The 27,543-nt window shown below is 44.2% G+C and overlaps 1 protein-coding gene across 2 annotated transcripts in view; it reads left to right on the forward strand.

The window, feature by feature from the left end:
* The window catches only part of TTC7A (tetratricopeptide repeat domain 7A), a 189,619-nt gene extending 162,266 nt beyond the window's left edge, over positions 1-27,353 (forward strand). For both annotated transcript variants that reach the window (XM_085055027.1, XM_085055025.1), the window contains one exon: positions 23,175-27,353. In XM_085055027.1, coding sequence (XP_084911153.1) covers positions 23,175-23,396 — 222 coding nt within the window. In that variant the 3' untranslated portion in view covers positions 23,397-27,353. The remainder of the gene's footprint in view (positions 1-23,174) is intronic.
* Positions 27,354-27,543: the final 190 nt, after the last annotated feature.

Below are 27,543 nucleotides of genomic sequence, written 5' to 3' on the forward strand. Positions count from 1 at the left end.
ATTAATGGAACAGTTGAGTGAGTCTAATGAGAATCAGATTGCAAGAACGTTAATTTGGAAAGAGATACTCATATGAGCTCTCTGAAGGTACAGCGTGGTAGTTTCCATGAGCACCAAATGCCATGTATTCTTAGATGTATGTCTGCCAGATGTAATTTAATGGATTTGCACCTCTTCTGTATGGCTTCCTGACAGAACAACGGGGGATTTTCAAGCTAATCACCTTTCAGTGCAGAGATTTATGACCACTGTAGTTAGCCTATCCTTTCCTTCATCCAAAAGGGCATGGGCTGGAGACAGTCATAGGGCACAGCATATCAACTGGGAGCTTCTTAATCAGAAGCAGGCTGGAGCATCTCTGTCTTGTGGTCGCTCTCTGGAGTCATGCAGTTCACTGGCATTGTCAAATACAATGTTTGCCTAAGTCAGTCCTCATTACTAGTATTTTTGGAATTTGGAGGGGTAATGCTTTACTAAATAGCCAATTACCAATAGCTGTGTAAGGAATAAACAAAAGAATGGGCATTTATACTTCCTCTTCGCTTCTGAGAGTCTGAAGTGGTAACTTTGATTTATGTGGGGAAAATTCACATTGCCTAGTTCTCAGCCTTTGGCTCAGATAGATGAATTGGTCACCCTTTCTACCTGTTGCCCAGAGAGGGGGATTCTCCAGCGTTGGTGCAGAGCCCCTTTTGTTAGCCTGTTACTCTGCATTGCCTTGAGGAAATCATCCTCTGTTCTTCCCCTGAAGATAATAGAGAGACTGTGCAATTACAGTGGGTGTCTATGTTTGTGTGGATCACATACCTCTTTAAATTATATCACGAGGCAGTTGAGTATCTCCTAGTGCATGGCCTAAGGCAGGAAATTAGGTAAAATACGTTGACTTGTTTTAGGGAAATTACTGCTTTGATGTTTTCATAATTAGCCCAGTTCACCCTTTGCTTGTGTTCACCTGTTCAGCATTCATTTGAGTAAAAAGGGCAGACTCATAAAAACATCAGTTTTCAGTTGCATCACTTACCAGGCTGTATCTGCTTTCTAAGATTGTCACCAGCATTAGAGACTGCAAATAAAAATCAACAGGAACACAAATGGCCGCATCTCAATACTGCCAAGCTGTACAGTGGAGATTATTTGTTTATGCTTTTATTTGCCAGCATTGACTAAACAAAGATAAGAATGTAAATGCTGTAGCAGAGCTTCCCAAACAGGATTACAGGGGTGACAGGAGCTAGCAGTTAGCATTATAATAATGGATACCAGTGTGGAGAGACGTCACTGCCCTGTTGCTCCTCTTTCATCCTAAGAGCAGAACAGTAAAAGAAGAGGCAGGTCTGTGGAGCTCTGTGTGAGGTTTACTGCTTTATTCAGGAGCATTAATCTTTTAGGGTTTGATTCATTAGGTTTGCACTGTGTGAGCTTTGCTCTGATCCCTCAAAATCTGAGCTGTGGTTAATGTGACTCTGAAGGAGGGTCTTACTTTGTGAGCCTTAGTAAAATTTACAATGAACCAGGCAACCTCCATATAAACTGTGGACTGAGTGAGGAACAGAGCCCCAGCTCAGCTAATTTTGAATGTCAGTGTGCATGATACAAAGCTAATTGAGATACACAGAAACTGCCATGTGCCTTTTTAAATTGCATTTAGACAAGATGTACAGTATTTGAGTCAGCTCGGCAGTGTTCCAGCTGATGAAAGTGTTGATGATACCTGACACCAGTGATGATATATTAAGTGCTCTTAATATCTTAGCGCACATGTCATGAGGCACATTAGAATCATAGAAGAATTCAGGTGAGAAAGGACCTTTCCTCTGGAGGTCATCTGGTCCCACCTCCTGCTCACAGTGGGGTCAGCTTCAAATATCTGTATGTGATACAGGTAGCTTAGGGCTGTGTCCAGCTGAGCTTTGAGGATTTCCAGGGATGGCTGTTCCACCTGTCTGGGCCCAAGTTCTGATGCTGCACATTCCTTGTGAAGAATTTTTTAATAGCTACTCAGCCAGAATTTTCTTGGCTTAATCTGTTGCAACTGAGCACCTCTCAGAAAAGTTTGGTCCCATCTTTCTTCCAGTCACCCATTAGATAGCTGAAGATGGCATTTGAATATCTCCTTAGCCTGGAGAAGGAAAGGCTGAATAAATGTTCATTTCAAAACCTTCGTAATGTCATGGCTCCCCAGCCATGTCAATGGCCCTACACCCATCCTTCTCCAGTTTGTCATCATCTTTTCATCACTGAGGAACCCAAACTGATGAGAGCACTCTAGATGTGAGCCAAATAGAAGGAAATACTTAAATTTCAGTCTTCTGTGATGCATTACCTAATGCTGCAGTAAGCCATTAGCCTTGGGCACTGCATGGGTGCCCTGCTGGCTCATGATCACTTCTTGTCCACCAGCATCCCCAGGTCCTTTTCTGCAGAGCTACTTCTCCCGAGTTGGTGTCCCACCTGTACAATTGCACGAGGTTATTACATCCCATGTGCAAAATGTCGCTATTCAGCAAATGCAATTCCTCCCAAAGCTCCAGGGAGACTGGAGCACGGAAATGACAAACAAGACCTGCATTGTTAAGGGCCAGAGGTGAATCACACATAATAACCACTTACAGCCAGTAAAACCTTTACACTCAGAATATGTAGAAAATTAAGTTTGTTCAATGCTTAAATAAGATACAGAGTTGCCATCTCTGAGCTATGCTGAGATTTTGTTATCAAGACTGAATTTTTCAGTAACTCACAATGCCCTTCCTACCAGAAGCCACACAGTGCTTAGGGATTTTTTTTCCAAAAGTTAGGCCTTTAGGGAATTCACTGGTCATTGGAAAGCTGTTGGAGGAAGACATCTTTGGTAGGAGACTCTCTGATGTGATTTGATGCTTTTGTTGTTTGTTCATAAACGGGTGAGCTGTTGGAATGGATCTGGCATCCTCTGTGGCAACCTAAGACAACTTAGGTTGAGTGTGTCTCTGTGTACACACACCTATTTGTGTACATCAGAGCTACAAGAAGCATGGTGCCAGCTGGTTTTAGCAGGCTCAGATTTGGTTATGAAACCCTAGATGGACGGAACATCTCCTGCATCACCTGAGAAATCTTGACTGGTTGGTGCTTTGGAAAGGGGACAGATCGCCAAGGCTGTTTGGTAAGGCAAAGTAAGAAAATAGGAGCCAGATTCCAAGGAAGACTTCCCTTGCAGAACTAGCCAAGTGAGTGCAGGAGGAGTCTAATTTGTTGCAAGAGTGAAGCCTTTTTTGTAAGCACTTAGTGATCCTGAAGTGAGTGGAGTGGGAGGCTGGGTGAGGGCAGTGCAGGGTACCTGAAGTGGAGAGTGAGGTGATTTCACCTTAGCCATCCCTTTAGCCCCCACACTACCAAAACCCCACCATGCAACCCAAATACTGAGAGACACAGGAAAACAGCCATCCTTGCTTTGGCTCTCATGACTTCAGGCCTGTTAACCCTGAGGGTCAGGAAACGCTGCTGTTCCACATATTAGTACAGCACATGCTGTTGCTGTTCAGTGGTAAACCTATCCTTGTGGTCTCTGTCTCTCCTTATGTTACAAGCAACGGCTCCCCCTTCTTCTCCACAACCTGTCAAGTCAATCTGTGTCTTGCAGACTTTAACACCTGCATTGAACATAACATGAACCAGTACTAAAGAGGCAGAATACAGCTGAACCATAGAATCATTTAGGTTGGAAAAGGCCTCAGATATCACTGAGTCCAACCATTACCTGAGCATTGCCGAGGCCATCACTAAACCCTGTCCCTGAGTGCTACAGTCACATGTCTTTTAAGTAAATCCAGGTATGGTGACTCCACCGCTTCTCTGGGTAGCCTCTTCCAATGCCTGGCAACCCTTTTGGTGAAGAATTTGCAGTATCTGACCTAAACCTGCCATGGCACAACTTGATGCCACTTCCTATTGTCCTTTCACTTACTGAGGAGACAAGACACATGGCTACATCCTTCTTTCAGGTAGTTGTAGAGCTTTATAAGGTCTCCTCTGAGCCTCCATTTCTCCAGCCTAAATAACCCCAGGATCCTTACTCCAGTAACTCCTAGACTGCTTCCTGTCTTCTGTGTTATATTTCCTGCAGACATCTGGTAAGTTCCCCACAAGAACAAGGGCTAGTGATTGTAAGACATAAGCTTCCAGTTGCCTTTAGAATATTCTGTCTGCTTCTTCATCCTGGTTGGGTGGTCCATAACAGACTATCGGCCATGCTGGCCTTTCCCCTGATTCTCACCCTTAAACATTCAACCCTATCATCACCATCATTCAGTTCTAGACAATCAAACCTCCTCCTAATGTACAGGTCTCCTCCACAGCCTCTCTTGCCTTGCAAAGTGAAATACAGAACTTGTTCAGCACATTTAGCATAACATACCAGCCTGGCTAAACCTAATTGGTAGTGAAGGATGAACCATGAATTGCATCTAAAATAAATTCTCAAGCAGCTCTGAGATTGTGGAAGTTTTTTCAACAAGGAGGAAGGTTAGCTTCGTCCTTAAGTAAATATTCTCCTGGCCAGTGTTTCCCAGAGGAGCTAATGGTGAGCAGGTTTGGCACTGCTAATGGGATTGAGAGCAGTATTATTCCCTTCCATCTAGCAAAATACAGTGAGTTTCTGAAGATGTCACTGTACTTTTTATAATTACTTTTTATTGTAATTTTTGTGGCAGGCTGGCCAGCAGAGGTATTTTCTCTTTGAGGCTGTCACTAGCAGCTCAGCAAAGCACAGGAGTGACTAGTACAGACAAATGAAGCTAGGTCACATTAAACAAATGCCACAGTGAAGCATTTCTAAAGTCCTGCATAATCCCTTACTGCATTGTGAGGTTCAAAGCTTGGTGTTGTAGGAGAGCTTATAGATTTCCTAACATACAGCCAGACCCCACAGCATCTAAATCTTTTCTGAACTGAGATTATTTATGTGAGGATAGTTCAGGACAGGCTTCTGCAGTACAAGCAGGTACCAGTTCTCCTTGTGACTTCAGTGAGAGTGAGAGATTCTGCACATATTTCATGCACATTAAGAGCAAAATTGCCTGCAGTATCATCAGCACTGGGTTCATGGACCATTTGGTATCCTGTTTGCCTGAAAAGTGTCTTGCCTTGAGAGCAAGAAAAGTAAATAAACTTAGAGAGAGACCAGTAAAATCCACAAACCCTGGAGAATTCCAAGCTTCAGGAGCAGAAACCCTCACCTTAGTATTTCTTGCTGTTCCTGGAATACCACAATTATGTCAACCAAGCAACCTTGAAAGCTTAGGACTGCTTTCCACTAATGATAAATGATTATAAAGTATTTGAGATAGGTGTTAATTTCACATTTCTGCAACTTGGAATTTTTTTTTAACCTCACCTTCAGTGATTAGAAGACCTTCTCAGCTCACAGGTTTTGTGTTCCCTGAGAAATTCTCTATTATAACTTATTTGCTGGCTGACACAGCAAATCAGATTAACTTGAAGCATATATCATTTTAACTTATCTCTTACTTCGAATAGTGAAGGAAAAACAATCAAAGGAAGTGGTTTGCAACTTACCCATTGTTTGAAATCAGCTTTCCCAAGCCAGAAAATATAAAATAGCAACATCAAAAATAGCAGCATCACAAAGTAAAAACGGTGTATATGTGAGATCCTTGAGCCAAAAGACAGCCTATTTTTTATAAATTTATTTTTATCTTGGTCAGCTGTACTGAGTGATTTTATCAATGCAGCTAGTCTCTGGAATAAGAATGCTCACATAACATAGTGTCAGTGCAGGCAGCAATGACAAGTCATGATATATACATGTAGCACAAATCCTTTCAAATCAAATTCATACAATTAAAATTCTGCAAATGGATTAAGTCTTGATAGTCTTGCACTACTCCTTTTCACTCTCACAAGCTGGCATCAAACAGAGACAGAAGAGCAGCCTTGTTGGAATTGCAGCCCTGCTATTTTTGCATACTTTGAACCAGACGATTTGCAAACTTTTTCCATCTTAGTGGTCATAGAGCCTGTCATAGTTTGAGAAGAACCAGGACTGCTTCTCCCCATCTGCTATTAGAAGAGAGCTCCCTTTAGGAGAGACTTCCTTTGCTCAGATACCGTAGATGGTGAAAGGTGAAACTTTTCAAATTAAAAGGAATTATGATGGCTTTGAGGTATCTGTGGCAGAACATCCCAGTGCTTGGGGCAAAGAAGAAAAGTCTATAGCATGACTTTAACACTACCTAGGCTTGAGAAGTTTTTCTCAAGGAAGGGGGTTAGAGAAAGAGCTGTGTGGGTGTGGATGCCACCCCCTTCCTCAGGTGACTAGGACTGCTACACAGAGCTTTGACAAGCCTAAATAACCATACTTGAACTTTGCTGTCCCTCACTGCATGCAGCACAGGAATCTGATGCTTCCACAGCTCCACCAGCATGCTGGGAAAACAGCACTTTTTCAGGAGGTAAACCAGGGACAAGATGAAGCTAACTCTCCCAAACAAAGCTACTGTGCTTCCAGTAATTCCCAACCAAAGCAGAAGAGGTAAAGAAAGCCTTGAAAGTAAGTGCCTTTCTGCAGTACTGTATATCTGAAATGCTCCTGATAGTGCTTTTTACACCACCAGCAGCCAACTAACAGCAGTGTGGTCAGCAGCACTGGCCTCACAGCAAAGCACAGGGGATGGGTAAGGTTAACAAACACAGATAAGCAACCAGTCTAATGCCTTAAAGAGTGTGAGAGAGGGCCATTGGAGGATTTTATTTATATTACTGTCCAAAAACTTGAGGGTGGTTTCAACACCCAGGCAGCATACAGACTTAAGAGCAAAGAAATTTCAACTGCAGTAAAGTAGGCGGGCAGTGCATAGCAGGTATAAGGTTAATTTAGAAATAAAATAGAGATTTTCTAAAAATGCAATGAAAGTCTGCAGCAGGTACAATCAGAACATGACCTGCCGTGTCCTCCTTCCTGTGCATTGTGATACACTGCACTGTGGGGCCGTTTATCAAGAGAGCGTGGTTTTATATTCAGCATTATCTCTGTTATCCTCCATACCACAAACACCCCTAAATCTGTACTCACGTACTCAACTTCCTGTGTTTGGCCCAAGCATCTTATGCTAGTTCCATATGGAGTTACTTTGCTTCACAGGTGATCTTGTGAATTATTTGCCCAGCCATTAAAAACCAAACCCTCAAGTATAACTTGGCAGAGTGCTTTCCAGTGTGAGCAAGGCCACTGCAGAAGCAGGAGTGAAGAAAAAGAAAAAAGCCTATTTTCAGACTTTCCTAAGTGCAGCAGTGTCACATAGATTTCTCTTTAAGAAATTCCTGCAACTGTCCAGCAAACGCTGGAAGCAGAATGGGGCTGGGGGAGGGATTTCATTCTTGTACTGGGCCACATCCTTGGAACAATGAAGCCAAGTGGGTAAAAGCAAAAGACATGTTAACTGAAGCGAGCTGAACTGTTCCTTCGTCAGTGCCTGAGGCTCTCTCAGTTTACACTGCATTTAATTCAGTCGTTTTGGGTCCCAGTCCTGCAGTGATGGCAAGAGGGTGACTTTCTCCACCCTTGCCATAGTCCATCAAAAACCCCTGACTTTACCATCATGAAAACCAACCTGGCTACTCTGAATTTTTGTTTAAACCAAGCCTGAGCAAAGGTGTTGTTATTTAACTTGAAGCTCCGGTTTAAGAAATAATGAAAATCCAGTGTTGCATGTGATAAGCTCTAGATCTTAGTTAAGCTATACCCTAAAAACCACAAAATGGAGATGATGTTGAAAATCCTCAACCAGCCTCACCCTGTTAAAGCTACTGAAGTTTTGCCAGCATATCCTCACTGGAGCTGTAGCTAAGGATTTAGAAGGTCTGTGTTTGTTTAAAATTGTCTCCAGACTACTTGAAACTAGAAGCCCAGGATCTCTTCAGAGCCACTGGGCATTGTTTTTATTTGTTTTCATCCGTGCATGAATTTCTTTGAAAATACCCAGCAGAGCAATAAGAAGGGATTGTTTTTAATCTTTAGAGATGATAGCATGCTGTTATGCATCAAGGACACTCAAAAACAAAGCATCAGATAAACTGTACCAGGAGATTTTTTTTATTTTTTTTTTACCTCCAGGCTTTTCCAAAAATAAAATGCATTCTGTATGGGGCTTGCTGTGAGACGTCTATAGGTTCAGTTTGCCATCCCAGAAGCATGAACACCACCATGTTCAGTCAATTCACATGTGTGCGTGTGTGAAAATGCAGCTGGATTCTGCCTGTGCCCAGCACCCTGGGGGAGAGTGGTCATTATCACTACAGGGACAGCTGGGACCTGGCCTTGAGCCAAGACCTTGCTTAATGCAGTCAGAAGATTTCACTGATACGGAGTGGATTTTACATCCTCTTCTCTGGGAGAGGGTAGCTGAAGTCAGAGTTCCATGTCCTACAGCCACCTGCATTTAAAACTAATGTGTGCATTTTTGTGCGACTCTGGACAGCACACCGGACAAAAGAGCGCCTTCTGCCAGCTGGGATTGAAATCATATTAACAACTACTATTTGTGTAGCTGCAGATAGATGATTTCTCTTGTTTGAGATCCCTTCAGCAGTATGCTTCCCTGCCTGAATGAACGAGGTTATAAAACATGGTAATTATAAATCTCATTGACTGCCTTGCATTCAAGGGCGTGTTCCCCCCAAGCATTGATGTGAAGCGTGTTACCCAGGAGACTGTCCTGTACAATCCAAAACAGAATTATTCTGACCCAGTGAGCTTGTTGGAGGGGAGAACGTTTGGGATGCTGACCTGCTGCCTCGGCACAGTAAATGCATTTTTCTCATTTCACAGCAGGGCAATGCCGCAGTACAACAAGGCCATTACATTCAAGTATTCTTTTGAGGTATGACTTACATCTCACTCACAAGTGGTGGCTCCCTAAACATGCAGAAAGGGAGCCTAGGACAGCAGTGATAAGCCAGAAGTCCTGCTGACTGTCTGCACAGTTTTAGCAGCTTTCTCTAAAGGTTTGGTTCTCTCAGACCTTTCTGGGCAAAATCATAAATGCCTCAGACAGTATAACACAGTATCAATAAAATCCTTTCTTAAAACGTTTGAGCCAGGCTGTGCTCATAAAACAGGTTAAGAAGTGTTTAGTGACAGCTGGCTGTTCTGCCTTGCGCTACTAATCATGGAATGCTTCAATACCATCCTTTCCCTTGCGATCTGATTGTAGTCAGGATCTGTACAGGCACCTTCCTCAGACCTGAGGGGTTTATTACCAGCATCAATCGTAATATCCTACAGTCAGGAAACTTCACAAAGCCCTGTCAGTCACCCACTCTTGCAAAAGAGCTGTAAAACCTCTGATGCTCTGGGGGGAAAAAGAAAAAAAAAATGAGAGAAAATAAAGCACTTCCTAGAACAGTAGCAAACACAAACCAGGCTGTTGCCATCCATTTTCTCAATTACTGTCAGTGCACAAAAGGAGCACAGTGCCGTGTGGTAGCCTCGGCAGTTGCATCCTCTGTGCTCAAGTGGGAGCGGGAGATGAGGTGCAGAGCAGTCACTCCCAGCAGGTGTGCAAACCAATTGAGTTTAATTAGAAACATCCTGCTGAAAATGTAAATGTTTTACAAGTACATCATCCCCATCAGGGGCTGCTGCCGCTCCAGTCTGTGTTTTGTTGAGGCTTTCACACAACAGCAGCTGAAGGTGCCCCTCTCCTCATTTTCTGTTTCCAGTGCTCCCCAGACACCATGAGTCTTTTCCACATTGCTGCCTCCCTGGGCATCTCGAAGATGCAGGCTGGTTCATTTAACATACCCATGCCCATTCCTCCTGGGACAAAAGCAGCCCAGCCTCATTAAAATGAAAGGGCTTTGCTAGACTAGAGAATGGATGCAGTGCTAGAGGTTTTATTGCTCAGTAAGCATTCTGTTCACTCCATACAGATAAAAAAGACTTCATAATCTTTGTTATTTTATTTTTCTTGCTTGGGACTCTGAGCAGTGCTAAAATGTGTCTTTTGTGTGTGGTTCTCTGTGATTGCAGCAGTTACCGTGCTTGTTATGTTTAGGCAGTCGAGTTGTTTCACTGGTTTGCTGAAAATCATGAGAGATTGATATTACACACTTTCCTGATGATCAAGCAGTTCTCTGGCAGCTCTCAAGAAAATTCGTTCCAAATACAGTATCAATCATTAGACTACTGCCAGACTGTGGTACCAGCAAAATAACTGGTCTGTAGTGCAGGCAGCTTTGGTGCCACCTAAACAAGAGATACTACAAAGAAGTTCTCGGTTGGTTCAAACCTGCTTCAGTCATTAGAGGACATCCCCTTACCTGTTGTACCTGCAGAGGCTGCAACTATTTTTTCCATTCTCTTCAATTAAGTGATGGGCTGATGAGCCCATGCCTGCGAGGGAGGCGTGCAGATGCTTTAGGAAATGACGTGTATGGATTCTATAGTTGGCAGGCTGTCTAGAGTCAATCCTTTCATACAAAGAGAATTAGCTATTCCTCCCCGCACATGGCTTTTAGACAGCATTGTACTGCTTTAACATTGCTCAGAGCTCATGTAGAGCCATGTAGCTGCCAAACTGACAGCTCCTACGGTGCTTCTGTGGGAGCAAGGACTTCTCTGAATGAAGTGCAACTGAATAGTTCTGCTGCTGAACCAATTCTCTACAAATCCCACGTGCTTGTATTTATGTGAGATACCAGCACCTTTTCTCACTACACCTACATTGCTTCTAAAACTAAAATGCAAATATTAGAATATAAAGCTAGATAACTTAACCACATGCCAACAAAAGCTATTACTGATTGCTGTATTTTGGCTAAGTATTTTGATCTCAAGTATCTGTCTATAAAAGAGCATCACATCACTTCAGAGTTTTAAACAGTTGCAGAAATGCAGCCAGATTCAGACAAAATATGCTTGGTGCTTGGATGAGTAACATTTTTTTCATGCTTGACTTCCAGAAAGATGACTGCTATGGAAGTGTCTGGTGTGCTTATTACATGACAATTAGCAGTTGTTTCTCTGCTGACAGATGTCCACATCAAAAAGCACTGATTGTCTCTTTTGTTTGCAATTTTAGAGATACCATAATCAAGTAGCTTGTTTCATCTCCAGGAGATGTTGTCCTTTGCACCAGAAGCACAAACTCATTGCCTAGGCTCATGCCAGGGAAAATCAGATTGTGAAATATTACAGCAGATGATTTATGTGGAAGTTTAGACCTTTTCTCCCTGTGTAGAATTAAAAATTGCAGTTATTTCTGTGGGTAGATCTCTTACCCAAGATAGATGAGCAAGATATTCTGCGTTTTGTTTACAGAGGAACTGTTTCAACAGTAGAGTGACATACAGTATGCACACATCATAATGGTAGCATTGCTCATCTGGGACTGCTAAGAAGCAAGAGAAGGGAAAGAAAGAATTTTAAAGAGGGGAAGAACAACTTCACATGAACAGATTCTAGTGAACAAAATTCGCGAATTCTCTCTGTGCAGCTATAGCATAGAATGTGTCTCAAAAGAAAGCTTCTTAAAATGTCACAAACAAAATAGTATTATTCAGATAATTCAGGGGGAAAATAGCTGTTTTACATTAGTGCTGAAAGGAATTCAGTGCAAGCCATGACCTAAATGAATATTTCTGCCTGTTATCTGGAGGTCTGTCCTCTAGCCTTCCCCTCCTGCAGCCTACTGAAGTTGAAAGGAGACCTTGCATGAGGTTTTTTCCCTGAGGTAGGATTGTAGAATGATGTGCCATGCCTGGCAGTGTGATTTTGAAACATTTGCTAACAGGCAAAGGTCTCTGGGAGCAGACATGAGACTGGCAGGTGGGATTTAATAGCAGAGATTTTGTGCAGCTGCCAAAAAATCACAACCCAGATGCTGGAGCTGAACACATGCTGCCTGATAGGAATGATGTTCTGGGGAAAAGAGGAAGCCAGCGTCTGTCAGACACTGATTCTGAGTCCAGCACTGCTTTGCCTTGTCCTTTTCTTAGCTCTCTGCCTGTGCATCAGTAAGTGGCTGGACCTGGAGGTGTACTGCATTTTTTCATTATGTTGCACCCAGAAAGTACCTCACCAGAGGCAAATTTCCTACTTAGCATCTGCTTTTCCCTCTCTCTCTCTCTCGCTCTGCCTGTGTTTCTTCTCTGCATGAGATATCTTCTCTGAGGTCCTTATTCCCTGCACACATTCATTCTGAAAGGTACATTTTTATTGTGGCTCCTCAGAGACCATAGTCTTCCGAAGAGATTGATCTTCCTTACTTTTTCCTTTATCTCTGCTCTGTTGGAGGTCAGTTCCCTCTCTGAAAGCATCAGCAAAGAGAGAGCAAGCATGCATGCATACCAAGGAAAGCACAACCCTAGACCAGTCATCTTTTACCCTTTGACAGCCACCCTGATCAGGAGGTAACTAGGACTAGCACTGTGTCCAGGCTCTAGGAGCCTCCACAGACCAACTGGTGAGTGACATGCTCCCACACTCTAGAATGAAAGATCTGGGCAAAGCCAGCAGCCTGCAAACCAGGCCAAGCTCTTCACCCTTTCTGCCCAAAGGAGGAATTTCCTAAAAATACATGTCCTGACATACCACTGAGCCACATGGCACAGTGAGTGCAATCCTATTTTCAGCCTGCTCTGCAGGGTGACATAGCTAGTTACACCTCCTTCCAAAAATGGCACGTCAGCAGTGCAACACTTGCTGGTGGACCATCAGCACAGTCTCATGTGGGACGGTGCTCTCCACTGGAATTCCCCAGCAAGTGGTTGCAGCTCATTGTACGTAAGGCTGCGGTTGCAGGGAGCATCCCCAGTCATGCTGAGGGAAATCAGGACAGCTGCCTTCTGCCTGTCAGTACAACAGCACTACCCTGCAATCTCACAGAGGTGGGGTATGAACTGGAGTGGAGAGAACCACCAAAACTAATTCTTATCTGTCCCTAAGAGAAGCTCTCCCAGTGGATATGATGCCTGCCCAGCACATACCTTTTGCTTCTCCACCAGGTAGGGCAACAGTAAAGCAACGTTTGGCTTTTGGAGATGATTGGTAGTCTCCTTCTAAACCATGGCTGGTTAGCAGAGTCTGTTTTCCCAACTCTGAAGCTTATTGCAGAATCCTAGGAATGTTCCTGTGCTTCAGATATCCCAAAATAACTGCTCTAAGCTCTCCTTGGGGAAAAGCAATCCTTAGAGCAGCCTCTTAACTCAAATTTTTGTGTTGAAGCAGTTGAGCTAGAGGGAGAGAACTTGGCTTTGCCTCTAGTCACTGGCTCCCAGAGGAGCAATGAGCATTTTGGATGCTCACGTTAATAAGTTTGTGTGTCAGCTCACTCACTGTCCAAGGAATTGCAAACACTTTGTTCTCTTCATTTCTGTTTGCTGCAGAAACCATCCTCCCCCACTGCCATCCTCCCAGCAAATCCATTAGTTAGCTGGCAGCTTCTGTAGCCCAGCCATTGTCGGAGCAAATCCCTGGCTGTGCAGCAGAATCAGGGCTCTTGAGCACCAGTTAGGAGCTGACAGAGTTGCTTTGCCGGTTTGTTGCCTGTTCTGTTCCTCTGCAGCTACCAGGCTTCCTTCCTCCATGCAGAGGAGACAGGGAAGCCATCACAAACACGGTGATAAGTGATTCCCTGACACTGAAGCCATCACTTAGGCACTATGAGTGGCCATTTCCTCCCCTGGGGGAGCTGCGCAGTTCCCGTGTCAGTGAAAGGCAGGGCCTGCTGGGGCATTTGGGGTCGCTGGAAGGAGCAAAGCTGATCCACTGCACAGTGCAGAGATTTCAGTCCATTAGCAGGAGGGCTGGTGCTCTACTTCTCAGAGGTGGATTATCCCCATTTCCAGGGAATCTGTAGCTCCTGTTTATCTATGCCAATCACTTTCTTTCCTCTGTTGTGGTAAGTTATCTCCATGTCCCTGAGGTGCTCATTATCACATTATTCAGGCTCTGTTTATATAACTTTAGAAACCACAGTAAAATCCTGCAATACAAAACTCCCCAGCTTGTCTCTGATCTCTTCTCCAAAGTACATGTAACACCTTACAAGAGAAGAACCTAATGCGTTTTTTAAACCCATTGAGTTCCTGGGGTGGTTCAGTCATCTCTGGAGAATAAAACTTGCATCCAGGTCTAAAGACATTGTCCTTGGCCTGATCTTAACCTGCAGCAGATGCTTGTCAACTGAACTCCAACCTGATCTTCCAGGTGATTACTGGCTTTAGTTGTGGTTTCCTATGCACAGACCTCGAGATACCGCTGCAGTTTTACTAAGCAGTATTGTCCTCCTGTTGTGCTTTGCTCCAAGATCAAATTAAAGCATAGAAATTGTACTAGTCAAGTTGGTCTTCAGCTGAACTTATAAGTGGTATTTCAGAAAGTGCTCAGAGAACAGTCAGAAGGGAGAAGGGGTGGAATGACTATTGCCTTTATACTTCAACCTTCAAACATTGTTTTTCATAAACAAGGAAACCGGTTATAATTACTTTAAATTCTGTGTGATTTAGGCTGCTTGTTATCGCAGGACAGGACAGTCATAGACTGTAGTAATACAGTAAATAAAACAGTGTGTAGCACAATAGCAGAGTATGCTGCCTCCTGGTACGTAAAACACAGCTGCACAAACAGGGGCGTGGGAACTAGCAAGACTTCCAGGTTTTCAGCAAGCTGTCCCGATACACACCAAGCTGGCCACGGTCAAGAGAAGGAAGCAGAAGTCCCTTCTTGCCAAACAAATGGGAAACATGAAAACATCACAGCTCTCCAGTGTTGCTGGAGCTTCCATTTATGCAAATGTTATGTGCAGTATTTATCAAGGCTTTACCTTCTCAAGGAGTTTCTTCGTTCATTCTCTTTTGAGCATGTAACAGAAAATGCAATCTGTAATTCAGCAAAATCTCTTTGTACATGGAGGTTCGTGATTTGGGAGAGATTCTGTGAAGAGAGGATAAGGAAACATACTCCTTGCAGGATCAGAGGCACTGGAACAGAATCTGGAGGCACTGGCTGGACCACAGCAGTGTGTTCCTGCCCAGCTCGCCGTGTTTCCCAGCAGCTCAGCTAAGCTTAGTGCTCAGCTGCGCTACTGCGTGCGGAGGCTCCGGCTGTAGTGTGGAGGATGTCATTAATCACATGCTATCCCAGAGACTGCCAGTAGTGGAAAACTAAGCAAATTAAGATATTTTAAATACCTCGGCTCTCCTTTCATAAGACATCTGCTGTAATCTACATTGGCATGCTATGTGCTTCTGTCAGCGTGTCTTCGCTGCACTGCGCCCTTCCTCAGTGCCATACCAAATGCAGCACTTGCTCTGGCAATTAGTTCTGTGGGACTGAGGCTCAGAGACCCTGGGCAGAGCTGAAGCTGTTATCTGTGAGAACCTGTTAGTGACTCATGCATTCAGACAAGATTTACTCTGTATGGAGAGGGGAAGATAATGTGCATGAGAAATGTGCACATCAGCTCCTCCTTTGTTGCAAAGCAGTGCACTAAAAATTAGGGAAAGATCCAACATTGGCACTGGAGGATACCTAAGAACACAGAAATTCCCTATTCCTCAGCCACAGCACGCTGTGGACACTGATTATTGGGTGTCCAATTCTTAAGCCTAGACATTCCCCAGCTATCTGCAGCAACATCTTGTTGTGTGCAATAAAACATAGGCACCTGCTTACTATCAAAGTAAGGCAGTTTTTACCTGCCTGGGGCAATGGGGGTGCTTAATAGCTGCCCTACCAAATGCTTTTAAAAGCATTTGCTAGAAGTTAGCATGTACCCCCTGGGCACAAGAGAGGCAAGTTCTCAACCCTCCTTAGCCTGAGAACACTTAAAACCCAGGACTTCTGCTTCCCAAAGCTTGTCCCTTGACCCTGTCCCTGCTGTCTGAATTGTTCCTGTGTAATGACAAATTATTCAATGTGAAATGCATTAGCAGCTAATGAAGCACAGCAACTGCTTTCTAGTCAAGTGCCTTAGCCAGCAGGTTACCTGCCACTCTTCAGTATCCTGCATGTGTGTTATATGCCTTTTTGCTGATGGTTATCAGTTTCAATTCTGCATGGATTTTGCAATACTTGGATATATCTAGGCTGAATCTCACTAATTTCAAGGCTTTCTGCCAGGAAAACCAGTACAATGCATAGCAGAATTGGGACCTTAAATTATAAATTATGTGTTCTAAATTGCTATATATTATTAGTTTGGGACCTTCTTTTGGTGCATATTTTTACAGATGACAGTATGAGCCTGAGTTGTAGTTGAATCTACTGTGTGCTCTATTGCAATATTACTATGACAACTGCTAGGATCAGGGCTGGGAGAAATCTTTCCTTCCCTAGGAAAAGAGAGTGTGAAACAAATACTGGATTTAGTTACTCTCAGATGTGTGGTTGAGGCATCCTGTTAGGTTCCCTTGCTTCCTGCTTCATCTCCATGTAGGTCTCAGCAAAGGAAGAACTGTCTAGAGAATATTCAGCATGCAGCAAATGTTTCTGTTTTGCATGAAGCTTAAATGACGACAATCCAACAAGGCAGAAAAACTCTTCATTCTCCCTAGGCTTGTATGAGCCTCCCTGTGAAGAGATCAGAGCCTCCTGGTTTGTAATGCTGCCTTAGGGTTTGCTTTTTATGTCAATAAATGTTTTATCACATTTAAGCTTCAAACACGGTAGAAACATCCCTGCTAACATTTGATGAACTCAAATAGAGACAGCAAGCCTGGGCAGAGGGCAGTGTGCAGCACAGCACAATGCTTCCTTTCTGCAGGGGGGTGCCTTGGCCTCACAGGGGGCCTGGGTGAGATGCTGCTTTTGCAATTACTCACTGCCTTGAAAAACACATTGGCAAGCTAAGAGAGGGGATGTCCCTCTTTTCAGGACTTCACCACTTTTGGTCTTTTCTTTCTTTTGCTTTTTCTTCTCTCCCTGCAAGCTCTACCTCAGTGTGATTGATAATATCCATATGCCCAGGTCTCTGGTGAGCTTAAGATGTCACTGTCTTCACCCTCAGCTACTGTCTCTCCTGGTACCTCCTTTCAGTCTCATTTCTTCTCTTCCCTCACACTCCACTGCAGCACATGAAGATGCTGCAGTGAAGTTAAACAGCAAAGGCTAGGCTGCCTTTTGGTGCCTGCAGTACTGGAGCCAAAGTCTCGAGGCTGAGCCTACTGAGGTAAAACCTACAGGCAATGCACAAGTGCTACAAATCATGATGCAGTCTCACGTTTTTTGCTTTTTCCAGCACTTGCCAATTCCCCCCAGCCCCACCAATGCTGTTCCTTCGTTTCTCCTTTCCACATTTCGTGTTTTGCAGTGGCCCTGCCTGCCTTCCCTCTCCTCCCTTCTCCTTCCCCCCCTCTGCTTTATAAAATGCAGCACTTCAGCGTCACTGACTGACAGGGGATGCAGCAGCTTGGGCAGAGGAGATGGAGAGGGGGAAGGAAGAGGAGGAAAAGCTGCTCTCAACAAAGGAGGCAGCAGAAACCCTGAAAGACAAGCTTTCTCCCAGAAGTGAATCCTAGTCATCCTTTGTTAGGGCAGCAAATTAAAATGAGGTCTCAGTTCAGTGAGAGGACCCTGACTGCTCCATGTACTCCTACACTGTCTTTTCAGGGAGCAAAGCTCAGATGTATAGCTCAGGTTCACCACAACCCGGACTGAATCAGCAAAATGGGTGATTAGCTGCCCCCACACTGCCAGGCACTGCATGGCTAAGTGACAGCACAACAAAAACTCATTTCACTGCTCACAGCTAAAAAAAATCCTGGCTCTTCAGAGATGCAAAGGTCATGAATGTAGGGGGAAAGAATCACAGAGCAATTGACTACTTACATGTCAGTCTTTATTCTAGGAGACCTAGGATTTCCGGGGTTAATCTTTGCCATTTTCCAAAAGGACTCTGATATTTCATGGTTTATGCAACAGATTTTGCTTACAACTTATTCTGATTGCTAAATAATTACAGAAGCGTATGCTGCCCTGTAGCAGTGCGGATTTTTCTGTTACATGAGACTGTTATCACCAAATGCCAAATGCATCTTGAAAGGCTTTTTGTAGGGTTCTGCTGAATAAGCACACTTTTGAATGAGCACTTTTCTGCAGCATGCCCTGCTTTTGCCAGCTGCTGATTACCCTCCTACTAACCACTAGTGGCACGTTGATATTACAGATTGGAGTAGACAGTAAGGATACTGCATTTACCTTGAAAATAATTAAATAATGCACTTAAGGAAGCCCAGTAGCAAAGTCTGATTTATTCTGGAAACTTCTTAGGTATTTAGACAATAATAGGCAAAAATGCTCTGCTCAACAGAGACAAGCATCAGAGACAACCTCGCTTTTGAATTAAAGTCTTATGCAAAGACAATGAGAATTTGCATTTAATGTGATTATTAAAATCCATTTGTAAGGGATAGAATCTAGTCCACCTATACACATTCTCCAAAAATGAGATTACCTTGCAAATACAACAGAAAACAATCTTCCAGGAATGAAATGTTTTTCTGGACATCTCTTTCCAGTACAAGTCCTAAAGGAAAGAAAAAGCTAATCTGTGCCACCTATGTGGAAGGAGACAAGGATAACTCCCTGCAGCTCATCAGGTGTTTGAACTAAACATTTGCAAAGGAAGTTTTGATTTTCCTTACTAAAAATAAACTCCAGCTTGTATGTGAGGCTTATTTTGTAGTCTTACATTATGTCTTTTCTGCACTATTTTCTGGGAATTTCATGAGCTAGCATTCAAAGAGGTTTTGTCAAACCCTAAGGAAATAAAGGCACAGATAGAAATTTCACGACCTTCTAAAAGTGGGACTTCAAGTGTGGCTTATGCTCACTTTCTTTATTAGTGAAAATTGAAAATAAGTAACTTTTTTTCTCATCTAACTTAAATTGAAATATGGCTCTTCTATTCTAAAACAAAAATAGCCTCACTCAAGTATCAGTTACTAAGTATCACATCACTGAAGGCAAGGGAGTCCAGTCCAGTGTCACCATAGAAGTGGTTTAGGTTTTGTTTGTTTTGCATGCAGACGAGGTCAAAAATACCTTTGAAAAAGCTTCCCATAGGCACCCTCTGTTCCCTGAAATTAAAAACCATCAATTCAGGAGTCCAGCTGTCAGCATAAGGCACACTAAATCAGCAGACCAGATTGGCTGTCCCCTCTCAGCCTTCATACCCTCTGCAAAGTCCTGGCCTCACTGTGCCACAGCCCTTCACCTCAGATGAGCTCTTTCCAGTGCTTTCAGCACTGTCTTCTACAGTCTGCCTTGTACCCTGCCCTCACAACTCTGCCTCTGCTTACAAGATCTGAGCTACATCTTCAGACCTAAATAATAAATTAAGTTAATTTACAGAGGTTAACCTCAGACCTTCCCGAGTGAGTGAGTGAGTGAGTGAGTTCACATCCCAGCACTGTGCAGCTGCATTAGTGCAAGCAGGACATGAAATGCCTGTGTGTGGCTGGAACAGCCTTGGGGAGCCAGCCTTAGGGATGTGCTGCCCACAGGAGTTTGAAGGAAAAATGATTCCCACTCACCTTTTGAGTTAGTTTGGGATTTTTTTGCTATATATAATTTGCTTGAGTTTAAAAATAAGCCTGTCCTCATTGCTCCTTAGGGTCTGACTCAGTACCAACACCACTGACGGAGAAGGCCATACTTAGAGGTACTTGTCATCTTTGGGAGGAAAATCACTGGGCTAAACCAGAAGTGCCAGTGCTAGCCAGGAGATGGCAGAGGAGCCAGGCTACCTTGTACACCAGTTTCTGCATTGGTTTGGCAAAAACACAAATAGAAACTGAGGAAAGACAACAAAACCCAGCCCCACCCTCCATCTTCAGGAATAAGAGGATGAAACCCTTAATCACATTCCTGCTTTTATTTATACTAATTGCTCATCTTCCTGAGATCTGACTTTATGAAATTATGCATGCACACCAAGCAGATGAGTTTCCATAGAAACTCAGGAGCTGAACTTTCATTAGAAAAATCTTTTTTAAAAAAATCTTCCAGATAAAAATGCAAATTGCCTGTCAGTGGGTGGCTTTCTGAATTTATATATAATTTTGTTCTTTTGCACTGTAGTCAGATTCCAACTGGACCTACATAGCAACAACATGCAGGCATTGTTTATAGCAAGCCAGACTCCATGGGGAAATAAGAAATTCAGTAGCAAGGAGAAGCTCTCAAGTGCAAATACCTCAGGGAAACAAAAACCCAAGTGCTCAGTGCTGCGTCTTCCTGAGGCTTGGGGTTTGTGCAGTCTCGAGCTCTCAAAATGCTTGTGGTTTGCTAGGAGCAGTGTGGGGAGGAGGGGAGAGAGGAAACCCAAAGCAAGAAACTCTCCTGCACACAGAATTAATGATGTTCAACCTGTGCTTTAAACATCAGCAGCATATATTTGTGCCGCTTCAGTTAAGCCTTGCTAAAAAACTGACACCATCTGTCACAGCTCACTCCAGCAGAGTAGTAGGTCTCTGTGCTGGGGCTGGGGAGCACTGACAGACCTGGGTTGGCCAAACCCCAGCCTCCAGCTGGGCTGAGCCGAGTGCTGTGTGCCCTCACTGCATGGAAGTCCAGGCAGTGTGCAAGAAGAACGCATCAGAAGGAGGAAGCAGGATGGTGGCATGCTTGGGAAGGGCCATGGATCTGGGCAGCATTTGGCACCCACAGCTGTGCATTTAAGCGAGGAGGGAGAAAATCTCAAACTCCTTTGGCAAATGTTTCCTATATTTCTCCTCAAAAACATAAGAGTTTTTCACTTGTGCAGTATATTGCAGCATCAACAGGAGGCCTTCCCCTGGCTTTGGGGAGCCTGGAATTGCTCTCTCTGAGGGTTCACAGATGTTTTCTCAGCTAAACTAGCAAACTTGAAAGCACCAAATACTGAAGAGCAAAGGTTCACGTGTGCTGCCCTTCCTGGTGGGATCTACCCCCGGTGGCACAGCAGCTGGGTGTGCAGAACACAGGGCTGCTCCAGGGCCTCGAGCACAGGCACAGCAAACACTGGGGAGCCACGGCAGGGAAGCCACAGCAGGCTCTGGTTCTTGACCAGCAAAGGTGCTGGGGCGTGCGAGGGAGCTCTGCTGCACGAGCAGTTTACGATGAGGTGGATTTCACTGCAGCATTGTTGAGAGGCGCGAGATGTCAGCCGGGCAGGGAATTCCCCTCCTCGTTGGAGAGGGATGACAGGCAGCAGCTGCACAGGCTCGCTGGCCCCTGTGCCTGCAGGGCCAGCAGCCCTCTGAGAGCACGGAGAGGCTCGATGCTGCTTGGTGTCAGGGTGAGGACAGCGCTGGCTCCCCGGCCACCAGAGAGCACAATCGGCTCTGCTCCGTCAGCGCAACAAGGAAGGGTTTTTAGGAAGAGTGGGTTTGTGGTTGAGGACAAACTTGAGCTGAGATAGCTCCTGTCTATTCTTGGCTCAGCAGCAGATTTGCTATGGCCACACTACTTGCCCTTTCTATCCCTCATTATCCCTGTCAAGCGGGTGACTCAAATTATAATTGCACAAATTCCTTCCAGTCTGTCATTACGTGCCTGCAGTCATCTCCAGGCAGCCACCTCCAGGGGAACCAGCCTCTCCCACCAGGCTACCTTTGTGCCACGTATGCCTGCTCCCAAGGGGGTTGTAAGATTAGACCCTGTTGCCTTGTTGTTTTCCTACACAGAGAGAAACCTAATGAAAAAATACCCCCGCTGCATCTCTAAATTATCAGATTGGATACTGAGTTGATTATTCAGGTCAAGGTTATGGGCAAGAAAGAGGCAGTGAAGCTTTTCATAGCACCACCAATATTTGATTGAATGGGTGTTTCTTAATTTTTCTCTCAGGCAAATTAATGTGTTTCTGTAGGTATTAGTACTATCACTGGCCTTAGGGATGCTGATGCATCCTGTGTTTAATGGTACTTTTGTAACAGCAAACAAAACAAAACAGAGGAAATACATTTAGTACTTCCAAAAGCATCACCATTCTTTCATCAGAAATCTACTTGGATTCTAGTTGTGAGAGATTTCAGGTTTCTTACATCTTTTCATAAGCACTAAAGGCAATTAGGCACATTAAAGATTAAGCTAATATTTTTCCTTATATATATGCATCCACCTACTACATTGTCCCAGGAAAAGCATGAAGTCAGGCATTCATCTCACTTTCCAGCATTTCCACGGATGAGTGCAGGCAGAGGCCATGCAGAGCTTGGCAGGTGACATAGCAGTGTTGGCTGCTTCTTCCAGAGGCCACACCTGGATGAAGCTGGTGGAAGGTTCATTCTGGTGTGTGCACCTTCAGGAGGAAGCAGAGAAATGCCCATGATGTATTGTGGCCTGCAAGGCCCATAGGACCACCTGGGCTCGGTGTGGTCGACTGCTGTGTAATTAACAGGGAGCCTGGCTCATTAGGTGCTCTGTGGGTTCAGACACATCCATGAGAGCCCTATAGGAAAACATGTTCTTCCTAACACTTCTTTCATCCTCCCCCTCCTGTTCATTCCAGATGGTTACACCCACTTGTGTCTTTTCTTACCCTGAGGACAGCTTTTTAAACAAGGTTCTTCCATCCTTCTCCTCCCCCACACTGCTTTAGGATCTACGTTGAAATGCAGGAGGCCAGAGCTGTTACATCCCATGCTGTTACATACAGCCTGCCCCTAGAAGGCTGGAAGGGGACTGCATCCCTCTGCCCCCCGTTTGTTGAGGAGAAACATCTCTCAGTATGATCAGGATATAGGAGATGAGAGACTTTACCTCAGCCTCAGCTGGATTATCCAGATGTGCAAGAATTAACTCAGAGACTGACTGTAGTCAAGCCTGTATATATTTTCTGGGCAAGGAGAGAGGGATGCTTAAACAGCCTGTAACCTTTCTTATATAGCACCAGTATACTCTCTCCCAGTAATACACAGCAGGAGCACTTGAAGAGCTGGATCACTGCCTACTTTAAAAAAATTATTTTCACAAGTATTTTTTAAAATTGCACATCACTATAAAAAAACCCGCAAAATTTAACAACTGATCAGTTTTATTCTTCAGAAATAGGTGGAGATCCCTGCTCCACAGGACTCCTGTGCCTGCACTCATAGGGCAGCTCAGCTCGGTGGGAGCTCAGGGTGCTCCATTTCTTTCTCTCTTTTGTGCTGTCTTTAACTGCTCATCACTTGTTTGTTGACAGGGCCTGGTGCTGAGCAGACTTGGGCGGAGGGAACTGGCCCAGAAAGTCCTCAGAGATGCCGTCGGAGTCCAGACCACCAGTCACATTGCCTGGAACAGCCTTGGAGAGATCTTGCAAGCTCAGGGGAAAAACGAAGCAGCCATCGAATGCTTCCTTACTGCCCTGGACCTTGAAGCCAGCAGTCCTGTCATTCCATTCACCGTCATACCCAGGGAGCTCTGAAGCTTTTCCCTGCAGCTAAGCACTTTCATTCCGTGGACAGACACCAAAACCAAGCAAATAAACAAAGAAAAAGCCCAACAGAAAAGTGCCATTGTAACCTAGATATGGGCTAAGTATCCAGGATGGGGCTCAGGTGTACAGGCTTAGCTTAGACAAGCCGAACTATAGAAGAATTTGCAACAGGCAGAAACAGCAAATGCCTTTTTCTTCACAGGTGCCTGGCTAACCTCCTGTTCAAGTTAATAGCAAGGCTTATTTCAAAGTGTTGGTTCAAGGTGACTGTAGAAAGATCATGCTAGGGTACCGCTGTTCAAAGCACTTGCACCTTCCAGTGTTCATTAAAGATAAAACCCCCATGCCCTAAATTAAAGCCCAAACCTGCTCTAAATAGGAGTAGAGTCACCAACTGACTTGACCAAGTTGTGCTTAAGCACGTGGCTGCCTTCCCCTCAGATCTGACAGGACAAGAATGACAATTGCACCAAATAGACATGCAATATATGCTGTTTACAAAATTATTTCAGCTATTTTGATAATCCTTTTTCCTGCCTTGCTTTCATAAACTGTATATGCTCACTATATTTAGTGTAGCACTTGCCTAGACCAATTTAAATTAAAAATACTTTTTTTAGAATAAAGCTGCTATTGCAGAATAATTCACAAAAGCAAAAAGACCAAAGACCAAATCAGTTCACACTTGAACTAGTATTAAAAACACATAAGTATCTCCACATACATATTTATTGAAAGGCCTTACATGAAGTAGCTAATTATAAACTCTGAGCTTCATTCTTATTAATCGCTTATTGCATCAGTTTTAGTGAGGAATATAGTGTTTACCAGTATATAGTGACTGAACTCTCTACTCTACTGCATTACCTTTCCTGGCACAAAACATTTTCATACCCATCTTTTCATGATGCAAAAGATGGCAGCAGTCTTTTAATGGAAAGTGTGCTGAAGGCAGTATGTGTATATATTAATTGCTTCTTCCTTAAAATTAAATCTTTGGATTGTCCATAGAAATTTCACATTAGAGGTACGGAGTTGAGCCTTCAGCAGGATCATATCAGATGTAATAGTGAGGAGCTTCTAAGCCACACAGCCTCCCCATGGCTGGCACGGCCGGGGAGGGGTCGCAGCTGGCACAGCCCCTGCTGAGCTGCCCCTTAGCTCCGTGTGACCTCCCCAGGGCCTTGGCAGCCACCTGGAGCTGGACTGTGCTGTCACACAGCCCACAAGAGTCAGCCCTGTCCAGACCAGTCCCAAGGTAAAGATAATGCAGAAATTTGCTGCACTTTTCTTAAAAAAAAAGAAAAAGAAAAAAAAAAAGTCGCGGCTTGGTACCCATTTTCATCCAAAGAAGATTTGTGACTTAGTCATAAGTAAGTTTGCACTAAAACACACTTTGTACTATAATTCTGCCCAGTATTGTGTTCCACAACTAGTTCACTCTGGAAATAATAATATCCTCAGGCAATAAATAAGATGGGGTTATTTCTTACAGAGCCTGAGGCTCTGGCAGCAGACTTGAAGTCAGTGTTGTTTACAATTACTTGGAAATCTGCAGGCTAATGAAGAGTTGGGCCCTTGAGCTGCTCCCAGCCCACACCATCACAGAGCTCCCGCCCCCAGCCTTCCCTCAAGATGCCCACACTGAGGGAAGCACACTGCTCTCATGTTCCTTGAAGCAGCCTGGTGCACTCCCAGGCCAATATTTTTATTTTTCCCATTAAATAATGCAGGTGCAATAGCCCAGCTTATTTCTCTGCTCACTGAGGGATTCCAGATCCGATCTAGGCTGGTTTCACTCCGGGTGAAAGCAGCCCAGCCATGAAAGGTGCTCAGCCCACGAGCTCTCTGGCTTCCCCATGTCACACAGGCACCCAAAGGGACTTTCTGAGGCCAGAGGCAAGTTTCCAAGGAGACGCTGTTACCCAGCCTCATTGCTTGTTTGCAATAGCACCAGCAGCAGAGGAAGGAGTAGGTGGTAAAGTAGCAGAATTAAAGGAGTTTCATGAAGACAAAAAGATGCAGCCAAGACCTGTTTTGCTGTGAAGGATGCTATGAAATTGGCTCACTCTGCATGCAGGGGGAAAGAGGGAAGGGGAGGGGGAGAGATGCTGTTGTTGACATAATATGTAAATTGTTACACAGGTGTTTTAAACCCAGTTCCACAGTCAGATGCAATCTGACAATAGACTTAAGCAGAGTTATATATAGATAGATATTACATTCTGGTGTTTGTTCTGCTCACAGTTCGCAGGGTGGGAGCAAACCTTCTGTGTGAGACACAAAAAAAGAGTGCATGTGGTCAGACATCGCCGCTCCGTTGTGCAATGTATATTTGCAAAGCACTGCCATAGCAACTTCTGTGTACTGGGCAGCCTTTTGAGTGCAAGCTGCACATCCACCTCTGTGACCAAGGAACTGCTCTGAGAGCTCTGAAACTTAGCTGGTCTGGGACCTGGCAGGAGGGTGCTGTTTCCCAGCAGCAGCTGAAAAGCAAACACTCACAGACCCATTTGCTTTTGCATGCATAGCCTGTAAACAGCCACCAGCCCATCACGTTAGTTGCTATGGGGCAAACTTCATCCCAGTGACAATCAGACTTTCCACAGGGCTCATCTTCCTGGGAGAGGGGCAAACATTCGTGAATACTCTGTGCGCATCAAGAAGTCAGATGTTGCCAGGGTGGTCCCATCTCGTGTGCATTAATGAGTGTTACTGGCATTGGAATTGCCATCCTGAGATCCTCTGCTCCAGGTGTGGCAGGAGGGATGTTCATGAGTAAATGCCATCAACATAACAGGAGTCACAGGAGTATGGTACCCTCTGCCAGCACACTGCACCACAGCCCCTGCAACAATTGCACACAAAGTACTTTGCATGCATACTGGACTCAGTCCCGAGATTTCCTGCATGTTTCCCAAAGGATACAAAGCCTCTTGTCTGGAGGGATATTGCATTGCCTTGAAATGCTCTGTACAGTGCAGGAAAGAGTGGTTGTTGCAGACTTACAAGTACTTTGAGGGTAAATCCTCCAGATATACTTGTTAATCATGCTCACCAAAACAGAAGCCTTCTCAAAATTACATGCTACCTCTCTCATTCAGCATGGATTTTATTCACACTTCCAGATAGAGAAAAGCAAAGACAACTGCTTCAGACAAGCCTATGTATTGTAGTACTTATTTAGACTGCAATGTTGATAAATCTGATAGACTTACTTCCCTGAGCTCAGTTATCTGCATGGCAGGGAGCTTGGCATGCTTAATGTTCTGGATTTGAGACTTAAGAATGCAAGATTTACATCCTATCTCTCATATGATTATTACAGATTATAAGTAATGGAAGTTTGGGGAACAATAACTTTGGGGAACCAATTCTGCAAGTTTTAACACTCACTTGAGTCTAACAGAGTTTTCTCATTCATTAGTTTTGAAAGAGGAAGATATAAAACCTGCATCATTGCCTAAAGTATCACATTCCTCTTGTTCCACCACAAGGTTCTTTTCCATTTTTTTTTGGCAGAGTGCATGCAAAAAGAAAAAATAATTACCTTCTATTTTCCTGTTGTGCAGTAAAGGAGTAGTATGTGCCGTTGCCCTTGACCAACAAGAAGGATTGTATATTGTAACAAAAATTACTCTGCCTCCAGGATAACAGAAGGAGAAGCCCAACAGGCCAGGGAACAGCTCCCCTCCCTGCCTTACCCTGGGTAAAGTGTCATTAGCTCCACTGGAGCAGTTGGTTCGGAGCATTCCCCCAGCTGAGGATCTGCCCACCCGTGTACTCATTCCGTGCTGGGAGTACAGCGGAGCTGCAGCCTCCTGCGCCACGCAAGGACCCCGGTCCGTTTCTATTGGTAACAGTTCATGCTACTGATTATCACAATGCTTCAGAAGTGCTAATTATCTTTTCTTGGTAATGACTAATAAATCCAAATGGAGAACAGTCCTGGAGGGTGTTTACTTTAAAATTCACTGGCTGGGTACCAAAGTAGGCACAGCACTGGCTGCTGCAGTTTGAATTACAGTTATTTTATCAAAAAAATGTTCCATTTTCAGAGAGTCTTGGTGAAGAATGAGTTTGGCTAGTTTGTATTTCATTTTGATGACAGCAGAGTGGGAAACAATCCTTTTTA

The sequence above is a fragment of the Lichenostomus cassidix genome, chromosome 3 (assembly GCF_008360975.1).
Source record: "Lichenostomus cassidix isolate B80296 chromosome 3, HeHo_3.0, whole genome shotgun sequence".
In the NCBI taxonomy this organism is placed as follows: domain Eukaryota; kingdom Metazoa; phylum Chordata; class Aves; order Passeriformes; family Meliphagidae; genus Lichenostomus; species Lichenostomus cassidix.